The following is a 13,693-nucleotide window of genomic DNA, read 5'->3' on the forward strand; positions in this document are numbered from 1 at the left end:
TATTTTATTTGATTCTTATAAAAAAGTCAGATACCTTGTTTATTTGCATCTTTCTACTATTTTTACAAATTTTAAAATGGTCTTTGTAAATCTATTCTAAAATCTATTCTAAATCTATCTATTTATATTCTATCTATTCTAAAATCTATTCTAAAATCTATCTATTTTAAAAGTATATTAACATTACGTTAATTTACTTTTAAAATAGATTTAAGTCTTTAAAAGGTTTTTGTATCATTTTTCTATTAAGCCTTCTGAGTTAGTAATTTGATAATTTAAGTACACCAATTATGAGAAAATATAAAATATCATACAATTACTGAAAACGTTCCCCCGAATCCATTTACGATAGGAATCAAAGCAAACACGGTGAAAGGCAGTAAAAGACATGTTGTCGGGGCTCGTATCACCCCTTCAGAAATTAAGTTTAACATGCCGTTCGACATATCGCGTTACGCAAACATCTATCGGCCTATTTGTCGTGTACCCCGCCTAGAGGGTCGCGAACGAGGCTCCTAAATATTGCCTATGGATTATCTAGACTTCGTCTTTATTACGAAAACTTTTCATTGTTACTAGATACCCTAATTTTATGTATTTTTTGTTCTTATATGAAACACGTTAATCAGTTTCTTAAAACAGATTTATACAGTTACATTAAAAATCATAATGGATAAAAAATGTTATAAAAATGACCACAATATAAAAAAAAGTGTCAAGGTTAACCAAAGTTAAATTGAAAGAAGGTACGGTGAACACATTTGAAGTTTAGTGTTTGTGTCTAGATTTCGTACAATATAAAACGAAATATTTCATCATCATCACCATATCAGTTGACGGATACCCACTTCAAGACATAGGCCTCCCCTAAAGATCGTCACAATGAATCGTCTTGCGCTACCCCCGAACCTTGATGTCGTAATATGTAATAATTAATTTGTATAAATTCTAAGTATCAACTAAGGATTAGTATATTCCTGCCTGTTAGTGATTTAAAGTCATTTCTTTTGTTAAACGTAATAGATGCTAGAGAGTGGCGTTGGGCAGGTCACATAGCGTGCAGAACAGATGGCCTCCAGGGCTTTAATGTTTGGGCATGTTGACAGACGTTCTTCTTGTATAGACGGAGTAACAATGCAAATAATTAGTAACCTAAATGCTAACCTAGCCAAAGAATAATTGTTCGTTTATACAGTGAATACGTTTACGTTTTCTTCACACAATAATGTGACCCCGCGAGTATCCAGTCAGAACAGTGCTTTGGTACATGATCTAATTAGAAGTAGTTCAGTTATTACAATAGCTACAGTGCCATCAAAACAGTGTACAACGCTTTGAGCAAAAAACTTATCACAGTTATTTTTTATTTTTGAACTTTTGCCATAAAAACTATTCTTCATAAGTTTACATACTTAACTAAATGTTAACAAGGTTTAATTGCCTAAATAATGTATTATTTTTAACTACCTAACTTAATTATTTATTTTATTATATGTCAATTACAGTATTAAAATTTTAGTTTGTGATGACATTGTAATACGTAGGAGAAAACGAACAATGTATGCAAGGGGCAAGTTCAATCTCAAATTACAGATTTACGTAGTGGGGTAAGACAATGTGACGAATAACTGATAGAAAATGCGATCGGCCGGACTTAATGTCCGCTGTTAAACATTCAATGTATTAATGTTGAAACATTTTTACTAGGTATGTTCAATTATAGTATTATATACAATAACGTAATCTTTGGAAATTAAAAAGTAATTAACGATCAAGCCCGGCTTGTACCGGCTTCATATTCATATAAAAATCAAGTATGAAACGAATCAAATTAATGAAAAACTTAAAAGAAACTACCGGAAAAATGCAATAATTCGTAAGCCACCATGGCGTATGGTTAGTCGGCGAAATTCAAAATGAATTGCCGACTTAAATTTTCCACCATACTATCATGCTACATAATTATATGAAATAAGATTCTCCATAAATTTCCTTAAAGGTTTGTGGTACTTGGTAATTTAAATTATTTACTACGTATCAAGTTTGATATTTGCATCTATTTGCATTTAGTAGGTACTCAAGCTAAACTTATGAATTATAAATACGGTATTGTTTATAAGCATGATTTCCGAAGCAATATAAACAACCAAATACTTTAGGTGATCAAAATAGAAATAATAAAAAAAGTAAATATTTATGCATAAGTTTGACTAACGTATTCCGGAAAAAAATTAACACTGATATAAGCAAAGGGGTATTATTTCGAAAAGCCAATATTGGGTGTTGCGAAGCCTTGTTACAAAAAACACGAATATTTTATTGTATTCGCTTGATTTGGCACCCCGGGTGCGCCCGCCCTTGCTACTGATTGTGCGTGCTCTTTTCGCGCGGAAGTCACTTTGATGCCGCCTTTTGGTTATTGCTAAAAGTAAGATATACTCTCTAACGGTGCCCGAAACTTTGTACTAATGTTGTAAAATGAAACTTCTTTGACAGCCGGGAGTCTTATTGAAAATGTCACTGAATCGAAATAATATAACAGCTGCTTATAATATTTATTTGGTTCAAAATCTTTTCAATTCTACGTTTATTTTGTGCACGTGTCTATCACGAGTGTTAGCAAAGGTTTCTATGATAGAGTTTTCCAAATTAAACCCGAAGCTGATGGTCTCTCAGTAGCAATAGAACTATAACAAAAGTCTATTGTTCTATTCTGCAAGCAGCTTCTGATTAGATGGACGTATAAGAAACAATAAAGAGGATTTTGCGGTGATATCGGATTAGACCGGACTTATTCCCAATTTTTAGTACATTGAGAGATGTAATACTAACAGAGCTTACTATTCCCTGGGTAAGATATATACCTTAAGTCCACACAACTAAGGTGAATAAATACTACCACTGTGTAAAAGAAATAACTAGGAATAAACTCATAGTGATTTTTTATGCAGTGGAAGTAAAGAGAGGTATCATAGCGAAATCTCTCTGCGAAACCGGCTGAAGGATTTAGGTCGGTCAAAAGCGTACACCCGTTCATTTTTGGAGTATGGTTCCAAAGCAGCATTGGCATGATCATTTAAAATATGGTTAGGTAGGGCGAGGTATCCGGTCGATGAAAATTCACGCCAGCGCAAGAAGGCGCCCTGAACCTGGTACATGAGTCGTCCGCCCCAAGCACCATACCCTGCGCCTCTTTTTAATCAATGGTATGCTGAGAACTTACGATCGTATTGGTTGTTTAATCAAACTGTTATTTATATGTTGAATAAAAAACACAATTGAGTTTCTTTATCTGTAAAGAAACAACATTCCTTGTTCTTTATTACATTTCTGACAGCTCTCTCATGACGCTCTCTTACATGTTATACTTCGACCACCACAGATAATTAAACAATAGACATTAAAGATAATTTATATAAGATTGTTATGGAGGAAATGTACGAAAACTTTTTAGTGAACTCTGTTAGTGAAAAAGTAAGTATTAAAAAATGTTAATATCGGTATGCCAAGGCAACAAATGTTTCCGTTTTTATGTTAATAAAAAATGTGATTCTATTAGTTCAAGATAGTGATTAATTTTTAGTAGTAACTTAATAACTATAGTTTTTACGACCCTAGTTAACTTTGATTTACTTACACGATCAATGTAATTGTCAATGGATTGATATTAATTAACAAGTTATAACGTTTTAACTTTATTTTTGTAACGAGTAATAGTAGCCCAGTAGTAGAGGACTGAAACTTGCGATCGTAGATGGTGGGTTTGATTCCCTGGATACAATTTTATATAATTCATACTTTGTGAATTAACTATGTGTGATTGCTACTACTCATTAACAAGTTTCCAGAGGATGGAGAACAGCGTCCTCTGCGTACCAAAATACCACACTGCGGTCGTAAACACTCCTGCCAAGCGTGGCAATTATGCTATATCCTACCTCTAGGTAAATAGATATCTTAGGGAAGGCCTATACCAGAGGCCGTCGTTGGGCTGAAACGGGAACAGCAACGCCGAATTTTTTTTCATTTTATATTATATTTTAAAATAATTAATTTATAATAATATCTGAAACCATCATTTATCTTGTGTTTTTCTTTTCAGACTATATCTCAACATGGCATCATTATACACCAAAACGACACGGCTATTAAAGAATTGCAGATTCCAAAAGTTTAACATGAAACGACTCATCGAAATAATGTGACAGATGTGTTGACAATCCAATTACAATTTTTTAAAATGATGTGTTAGAGTAAATATAAACAAGCATTATAGTGAACATAACATTTTAAAGTGATTTGACTAATATAGTGGACGATGCATCTATCGAGTGAAGTGAGTTCGACTACTAACGGACTTGGGCACGAAGCGCCGTCTTCGAGTTACGGTGGTAGTGGTTTGCCGAGTCAGCCTCTAACTGCTGAGCTTTTAGCTGAAAGAACGCTTGAAGGGCTACTGGCAGATCATCCGGGTGAACTCGTAAAAACTGGCAGTCCGCATGTCGTGAGTATTTTCTTAACAAGATACATTTCAAAGAAAATTTCTTTATTATTATCTACTATTTCTAACAAGAGCACTGATAGCTTAGTTATATATAATGGTAATATAATGGTAGGTCGCGGCTTTGATTCCCGGGATACAATCCTATATGATCCACATTTTGTACATTAATTATATGGGATTGCCACAGCTCACAAACAGTTTTATAGAAGATGGGCAACTGCGTTCTCTGTGTACCATAATACCCCATAGCGATCGCCTACCCGCCTACCAAGTGGGGCGATTATGGTATGGTATATCAACGTATTGATATTCTTGGGGCCTATGGACTGAAACGACAACGATAGCTTCCTAACAGTTCTTTTAGAAATCTACGGGGAAGGCCCATATTCAGCAGTGGTCGATATATGGCTGAAATGGTGAAGATGATGAAAATATCTTTTGTGTGAAGGTTATATAAAATTGGAATCTCCATTCGCTATAGATATAAAGTTATAAATGTATATATATGTATTGGTTCTGCCATGTAAATTCGTTATGCCTGCAATTTTGTTATGTCTGCGTCGTTATGACTGCGAGTATAAAGTAATAGGTGATTGGATATAGGTCTAAAAGCTTTAAAGTGATGAATATGTAACTTACTTGTCAGCAAAAAGCTTTAATGCTTTTACAATTATTTTCAATTACGCTATTAAAAGTGATCACTCTGAAATATGTTACGTCAATTTCTTATTACTTTTATCTTAATTCAAAATGGTATAGAATCTGCAAATTAATATGTAGTAATCCGAATTTTGAAAATACTAAATAAATAACATTATTATTTGAAAATACTAAATAAATAACATTAGAATTTTGAAAATACTAAATAAATAACAACTAAATATTAATTTTTCAAAAACTGTTGATTTTTGGATGGGATGATGAGCTATACATACCCTTTAAAATTTTTACATCCATAATCGACGAAACTTTATATATTATAATGTGGTTTATGTGCATAATAATTATAATAAACACAGGTAAAATAGTACATTCACTCCTATAAAGCTTTTACACCTATCGCATTGTATTTTTAACTTTTAGGTATGTACGGATGAATGTAATTCTTACGGATAAAGTATGAAAATGTTTATACAGGTATGTACTGTGTTGCCACCGCACTGGCGGTCCAACAAGACACTGCCCGTCGCCTTCAAGGTCGTGGCGCTGGGTGACGTTGGAGATGGTACCTTGGTGACAGTACGGGCCGGCAACGACGAGAACTGCTCCGCGGAACTCAGGAACTGTACGGCTGTTATGAAGAATCAAGTAGCGAAGTTCAATGACCTAAGATTTGTCGGTCGAAGTGGCAGAGGTAATATTTAAAATATGTTTACTTGTTACAAATGAAACATTAAGGATTGTTATAATAGAAGTAACGAGCAATGATATTATTATCATCAAAATAATGATAATATCAATGCCGTGGGATGTTCACTGGTGGACATAGGTATCTTCCATATACTCTGAGAGAATGCATATATAATAAACTTCCATAAAGGTATAGCTCTTGGTTACTTATAAGATTAAAATAATCGACGATTCAAAAGTGCATGTAAATGCTTATTAAAATTTGAATAGGATCGGTATAGGATCATAGTATAGTCCTATCCAAACCGCTTTACCGCGCCTTAGGTATGAGCGCGGCAAGTATGGGTTAGTACAGGCCGCTCCGTTCCGTCAGTCTGCGGTCAATGCTTTCGACGGCGACGCACATGCTGTTTTTTTTTCTCGGCCTTTACCACGCCGCTCTTTCTTAACACTATAGTAAAAAAGATCGACCACAAACTAAATAAATGTTTTATTTTTCTGAAAGATTCACTTATCTGTGCGTTGTGTTCGTCTTTAAGTACTAAGCTACAACAGCTTTACATAAAGTTTAAATCAAATATTGAGGCTTACTGTAAATCGTCGGTACATGTAAATGATTTGTATCGAAAATACTTCTATAGTGAGGTTTTTAACAGACCAATTACTGCTATTGACTTAATATTCCGTCAAAGAGATCTGTTGAAATATTCAGGAGCTTAGGCGTTCGGGGCTTTGTTTTTGGAGTGCTTACTTACCATGGGGGCGGAGGATTTTTTACGAGAGTATGTCTACGTTTGAGAACATTATACTTTCGAAATATCAAATATTTAAACTGGCTTTGAATGTTTTATTTTATTAATGTTTTGATATTAGCTCCTCTGTGTTGCTTATAAAGATTTTAATTTGATTTTTACACCCTATGATAATATAAAGGACTAATTCTGCAATTATTTATGAAAATTATAAAAATCATCATCATCATTTTAGCCGTACGACGTCCACAGCTGTCGTAAACTACCAATAGAGAGCGGCTTACATTCTGCTTCTCAAGCAATTTCAACAAAGTCTTCCGTCGACTTTGTGAATGGACGTCTTACATTGAATGGTCCATGGTGTACACTTCAGATCCTTCTAGTGTTATCGTACCATGTGGCATACCCATTGTCACTTCAACTTGTCTATTCACTAAAATGAGCTCCTTGAATTGTTGAGCATATATAAAGTATAAGGTGTACATAATTATATTGAATAAAGTAAAATAAATATTATCTTATAAAGATAAAGAAATTTACTTTAAAAACTTACAATGTTATGAATTATTACAAAGTAATAAAACTTAATTAACAATGAAATAAAAACATACTAAGTAATAGTGTAATATCAAGTGGAAGCGGTCAATTACCTTGATTATGTAGACAGCGTCGCGACTCCTGCATTTCTAGTGATTCTTATAGAAAGAGGTGTGGCGGTCGTTTACGTGGCCGCGTCAATAGGCAAAAACTAAAATTTTTACAACAGGCCATGGTACGATACTAAAATAGAAATTGATTATGAACCTTTAATAAAATGTGATCTACGTAGTTTATTTTTTGGACATTTGAAATTCGGTGAATTTAGAACGCACATGGCAAATCGAATTATTTTGATATTGGAAACAGGTTTTGTTTTTTTTTTTTTAAATATGCTCGTTCTTGTGGCACGCGACAAACAGTTTCTTACTGAGGAGTCCAATAGTATTTTAGAAAGGGTAAATGAATATTAGCAGTATTAATAAATTTTAAATAATCTTAAAATTTCAATAAAGAATCTAAGAAAAATTATTTTTTGTACTCTGTTGGAACTTAAACAATAATCATCTAACATAATCATTTAAAGAATTAAAGGATTTAATTTTAAGTGATTTACATTTGGATAGAATATATTAATTGCCTTATAACTATTTTTTATTGAATTTACCAAGTATTAGTATCGTTTATAACGTATGATGTATATGGTTATTCAGTGAAAAGAATGTATTTTTTAAAAGTTTGATTAGATCAGTAATTTCATACGGTATTTTTAAACTGTAACACAGTAATACTTGTCACTCCTTCTCTATTCCATTGCTTGACGATAGAGAAAAATACCACAAATCTTAATTGTTAAGTATCATCGATAGAGTATGTATGGTTTGCATTGAGATACTTTATGTTCAAGTACTATGTTAAAAAAGATCTATTCCTATATTTCATATTTTACTTCTCAGTGCGATTTCTTCTCAAATGGTTTGTTTACCAGTATTGCTTGGACAGAGTTCATCATCTTCTTTATTTTAGTCGTAGGATGTCGACAGCTGGACATAAGCTTACTAAATTGGTTTCCACAGCGACCGCAAGGGATGTGCATCCAGCTTTTACCTTCTATTAGGTGAACATCCTGCACAGCGCATACTTCCTATGTTTTTCTCATGTTCATTTTTATTGACAGTTCCACGCATTTAAAAATTAGGCAGTAAGTAGTATAAACGCATCCTAATATTAATTCACAATTATTGACGCCCGTTTGTCTCCGAAGTAAATTAATCGACTCACTAATGTAGTAATGAGTATGGAATAGATTGCAATTACATTTTTCCTCTGCCATTTAATGGACGTATTAAAATTGAACCGGTAGAGTAATTATCGTTAGTGCAATTTATCCAGTCATCGGTGGCACTTGTAGCTCTTCGCAATTGTCTCCACTTACCGACTAGTCTTGTAAACGATACTTCACTTTTAACCCCTTCACTTGAGAATGAACATTTAATTGTTCTTAGTTGTTGGTAAAAACATTTTAATAATACATTTTAGTTATTGGTACAGCACAGGTAGTTGGGGTACCACTTCACCGTAACTAATGGTAGAGGATTCAGACTTGCAATAGTAGGTCGTGGGTTCGTTTCTCGGGATATAATCTTATATAATTTATACTTTTTGCATTAATTATGTAGGATTGACACACACTGCGACCACCAACCCGTATGCCATTCGTGGCGATTATGGTATATTTGCGGAAGGCCTATGCGATAAAACGACGCCGATGATATTTTGCCTGCGGTTTAGGAATACTTTATTTCTCATAAGGTTACAATAATCATTTACTATTAATCAGGTATTTTGATATAGAACGCGAATATATAAAGAACAGATATTAGTACAAACATAAAAAAGTACATTTTGTGCCAGTACAAAACTGCGGTTGGTAGTTTTAAACAAAAATACCAACAACTGTCAATAATGCTCAAATATCTAACTACACCGCTACTACTGGTTTCGAATTAACCATTTGTTGAATCGCTTTGGGTTTTTGAAATATATTTGAATGTTTTGTTTGTTTGATTATGTAATTGTGTTAAATTTGCAGTAATTTTAGTTTGTATATTATATTTAAGTTATAATTATTTTCTCGATTTTTTTTTAATTTAAAATGTTTTGTTATATTCATCGAATACATGTTGTCATTTCAGTCAGGAAACGGATCAAAACCCTGGCAAGAAACACCCGTGGATCTATACAACATTAAAGTATTTGGTCCAGTTTGCAATTTGTTAAACAAATAGTGAGAAGAATACAGAAACCAGAGCTTTTGGAGATTTAATATCAAAGCATGCTTTCCGATCAAAGCGCTACTCAATAAAATTCAAAATATGAATCACAATTCGTGCTGCTCCCTTTATAAGACATATATTCAAGTATAACCAACAGAAACTACTTTTTTGAATCAAATTTAAATATATCGTATTAATAATCAAATTAATTTAGTAATAATACTCTAATACGTATTTTTTCCCTTTTTATTGTACTCGTAATTAATAAAAAAATCAAGTAACAGTAAATATGACAATTTGGCAAACTAAATCTTGGAAGGTGCTTGTAAATAAAAATACAGTCTAATATTAAACATTTTCTGATATTTTTATTTCAATTCTGCCGCATATTGTCGTATAAAAGAATAGTCTTTATAAGATTAATGATTACTGGATGCTCTCAGTAGAGAATCACTTGCACTTTTTGGAGTTGTTGAGTATCTATCATCATATTTTGGATTTGGTTGCAGTAACTCGTAATAAATTATTCTCTGACAATCCTACCATGTGCACAACAAAATCTTTTTGTCGTATATATTTCGGAACGAAAAGTAGTTGACTGACCATTGATAAAATATTTATTAAAGGTTCATCTATTTAGTTGACAGAAAAACTGCTAATGCGGTTACAATAATGACAGATTCTATTTACCTGAATGTTAACTATACATATTACAGTTAATATTATGTTTTATCTGTTTCATGAAGGGTTGCGGAATAGTTGTCGACAAGCGAGGGCTGTATATCTTAAACTATTTCGATTTTATATTGAAACAAACAGAAAGGAGCAAACTTTAAGTTTAGGGGTCGCGGGCATCGCTGAACTGTAAAGTTGCCTCGCTTCTCATATTCAAATAGTGCAGGGGAGCTAACGAAGCGGGCGACTCTGGGGGAACGAGGGGAGCGGATGCGGAGAGTGGGGGGATTGCTACTTGTATGAAACATCAACAGACTCCCGCTCTCGTTGTGATGAGGGCGCGATTACTGTGTCAATGCACAGAGTAAAACAACTTAAATATACAATTTATAATTTATAAGAATAAAATTGTTTAGCGGTTCACAATTCAACTTATACTATCGGACTTGTCGCAGTCAGTCTAGTATTGCTTGTAGTTAAGGCTTATGCATGCTATACAGCATATAGGCTCGTATATCTATAGGTTATACATATAGTGTCATATATTGCATGTAATATGCTAAGTTATATAATAATAGCTAAGTATTATTAATATCAACTTAATGATGCACCAACTAATTATTCTTTAATAAATAAAGATGTAGCTAATGCTTAAATTATCACATTATTGTCACCGGTACTAGTATATTGAAGAATGTGTCTCGCACCGCTGCGTGTCTCACCTCGCAGAATGTGTCTATTTTGCTTCGCAACATTAAAAAAGAATCGAGTAACGATTGCAACATTGCGTTATCAAAATAGTACAAACGGTGTCACACGGACAAGCTAATAATCGCAATGTTAAAGTTCGCGAACTTGCTCATCGTCGGCGATACACGAACAGACTTGCTCATACTGTTCCGTATTATCGAATATCGATGAGGTCTGGCTTAGGAAATATTATTCTTAAAAGTTATAAGATTTGTAACTTATTGTTTCGTACCACAGTCTAACATTTGTCACAGCTGTAGGACTTTTTATTTTCCTAAGGAGATCTTTTTTAAAATAAGAATATTGAGTCTCTGATTAATTCTACACTGTGCGCATCGTATGGCGCTCTTCGACTTTCCTTAAAGTTTTAAACAGTTAAAAAGTATTTTGGAGTAATGATTATTAAGGCTTTTAACCAACTTAAGATCACATGTTTCATTAAATAAGCAATAATACTCTACCTGGATTTAAAGCCAGATCACAAAGATGTTTACGTTATAGTCCTTAGGAGCTCAGGAGATATTTATGTAGTTTAGTTTAATTTTGTTTTTAGTTACTGACATGTTTTCTGGTTGAATTAATAATTGGGCTATATCTCTTAAGTGAATACAAACGCAAAATATTTAAACCTTAAAACCGTAGAGAAAGCAATTAAATTTTTATTCACCAACCCAGTTTTTTGTGATTAACATTTATTTTGTAAATTTAAAAATCCTTTAAAAATAGACAAGAATTCTTAAACATATTTGTTCAAAACTTTATTTCCTATTTAAATAAAAAAATAGTTGAAATCAGCTTACAATGAATGTCAACGTAATATTATTTATGACGTAATGATGCATGCCATATTTGATATGTTATGAAAAGTCAGAAAACATTTTGGCCGTTAATAAGTTCATTAATTTTCTTTAAAATAAATAAATGCTCCCAGGACTTTAAAAACCAATATAGTCCAGAGCGGCGGTAAAGTGGAAAAGAAGTTAAGAGGTGTCTATTTGTCACGTTCCTTCCTGAATAACGCTCTGCTTTCCAATTAAGGGTAAGCGCTCTCTTTGTTTATCTTAAATTGCGAGAAAATCTCACTCAAATTATCGAGCTAAAGGACGGAGGGGAGATCGGTACCCCGCGGAACATAACTTTTGTTTCTTTTTAGAAAAAAAAGTTGCCTATCTAATGTTGACGGACGGGCGTGGGGAATTTTTAATAAGCGAGAAATTTAATGAGGGCACGGACCTTTTTGCTTCGGTTGGCAGTGTCAGCGTTACGCGCGGGAAACGGGCATTCGTTTTTTTTAAATTTCGAATGAAAAAATATTAATTTAACATTACGTGTTTAGTGGCCAGCTATGTGTTAAATTGTTAGAAGGCTCCAATTAAAATTTTCTTTGAGCAGCCGATTGAACGCTTGTTTTAAATAGAGAAAAACACTGGTTAATTCTAAAAATTATTTATTTTTTCTAGAAAACATTCTTGTTTTTTAAATACAGGCTTACTGAAAGACCAGACACAGATAACGATTGAAATAATAAATTGCTTCCCTGCAGAAGCAAATGATTAGCCCGGGCTTATTATATCGCGTTGTGTGAGGAGCCAATTTACCGCACCAGTAGTCATGAAGCGACATCTGCTAATCGATCGATTGACCCCACTTTTGAGTCATCGTGTCGAAAACGTGTTCAGGATACTTTTTAATACAGAATCTGACATCTAGTTGGCTGGCATATACAAACTGAGAATAATCATTTAAATGTAAGATAATTGGTAAGGAATACATAAGTAGTACAGGCACTATTGTATCGGCTACAATACTAAAAGAAATTGCTAAAAAATTCTAAATAAAAATATTACCTGAAAAACTTAAATAACTCGATAGTGTAAGTCTCTGTCGCTTAATGGTAAAGGACAGAAAGCGTGACAATTAAAAAAAAACCCTGTCTATCTCGTGTGTAGGTTATGTTTTTTTTTTACAGATTTTTCAGATTTACACATTTTTACAGAATCTCTCAGTCTATGGTCAATGGTAGCGGTCAGGATCCACGAGATATATTGATTAATTAACATAATTGTGTTTTATTACAACTCAACTATCCAACTGGCAGTTGAATTTTCACATTTTATAATTGGCTATTTAAAATTTAAGTACTACTAATAATGTTTGAAAATAGAACACCTTCGGATATTGGTGAGGTTAGCCATCCCTCTCCCTACGACGTAGAAAATTATTTTTTTTTGTCAGAATGGCGGCGGAAAAGAGCTCGGCTTCACCTTTCGTTATTAACTGGAGAGATTCCTCTTTGATGCAGAGAACCGGTGGCCCTTATACTAAATAATGGTTTTAAATTTGCCCCGTTATTTTAAAGCCCGAAGCCTTTTATGAATATCATTTATTATATATAAAAATAATATGTGCTATTTTAAGTAATTACATCGGTAACGGGAGTTACATTTTTTATTTGAGCATATACAGGATGTTCAGTTCTCGGAGTAAAAGTATTTCAAATCATTCTGTATAAAGTGATTACACTGAAACTCTATTGGATTTTGACAGGTCAAAAACTTCTGGCAGTACAAAGTCTACCGCGACAGATTGTATACAATAATTAATAATATTACGAATTAAACCTAGTTTTGAAGATGCTTTTTCTTACTGTATTATTATTACGCTGTTAATTACTTTAGAAATCACTGATTTTTAGATAGGGACATACATATCCAAGATAGACATACATTTCCAAAAAAATGTGCTATATACATCTTTAAAGCCTTTATACCTTTATTCAATCACCTTGTAAAAATTCTTATATTTTTTTATACACGTATTAGCGTATTGTTACTGCGATTTTATTGGTA

At 33.1% G+C, this 13,693-nt stretch overlaps 1 protein-coding gene across 1 annotated transcript in view; it reads left to right on the forward strand.

Moving 5' to 3' along the window:
• Nucleotides 1-4,318: 4,318 nt before the first annotated feature.
• Nucleotides 4,319-13,693, forward strand: part of LOC137918921 (runt-related transcription factor 1-like) — a 30,343-nt gene continuing 20,968 nt past the window's right edge. Inside the window, exons 1-2 of the mRNA XM_068761856.1 lie at nt 4,319-4,504; nt 5,642-5,858. Of these exons, the coding sequence (XP_068617957.1) occupies nt 4,319-4,504; nt 5,642-5,858 (403 nt within the window). The remainder of the gene's footprint in view (nt 4,505-5,641; nt 5,859-13,693) is intronic.

Source organism: Battus philenor, unplaced genomic scaffold, assembly GCF_028537555.1.
Source record: "Battus philenor isolate CCGP_79_NKW_IND1 unplaced genomic scaffold, ilBatPhil1.0.hap1 SCAF_15, whole genome shotgun sequence".
NCBI lineage: Eukaryota > Metazoa > Arthropoda > Insecta > Lepidoptera > Papilionidae > Battus > Battus philenor.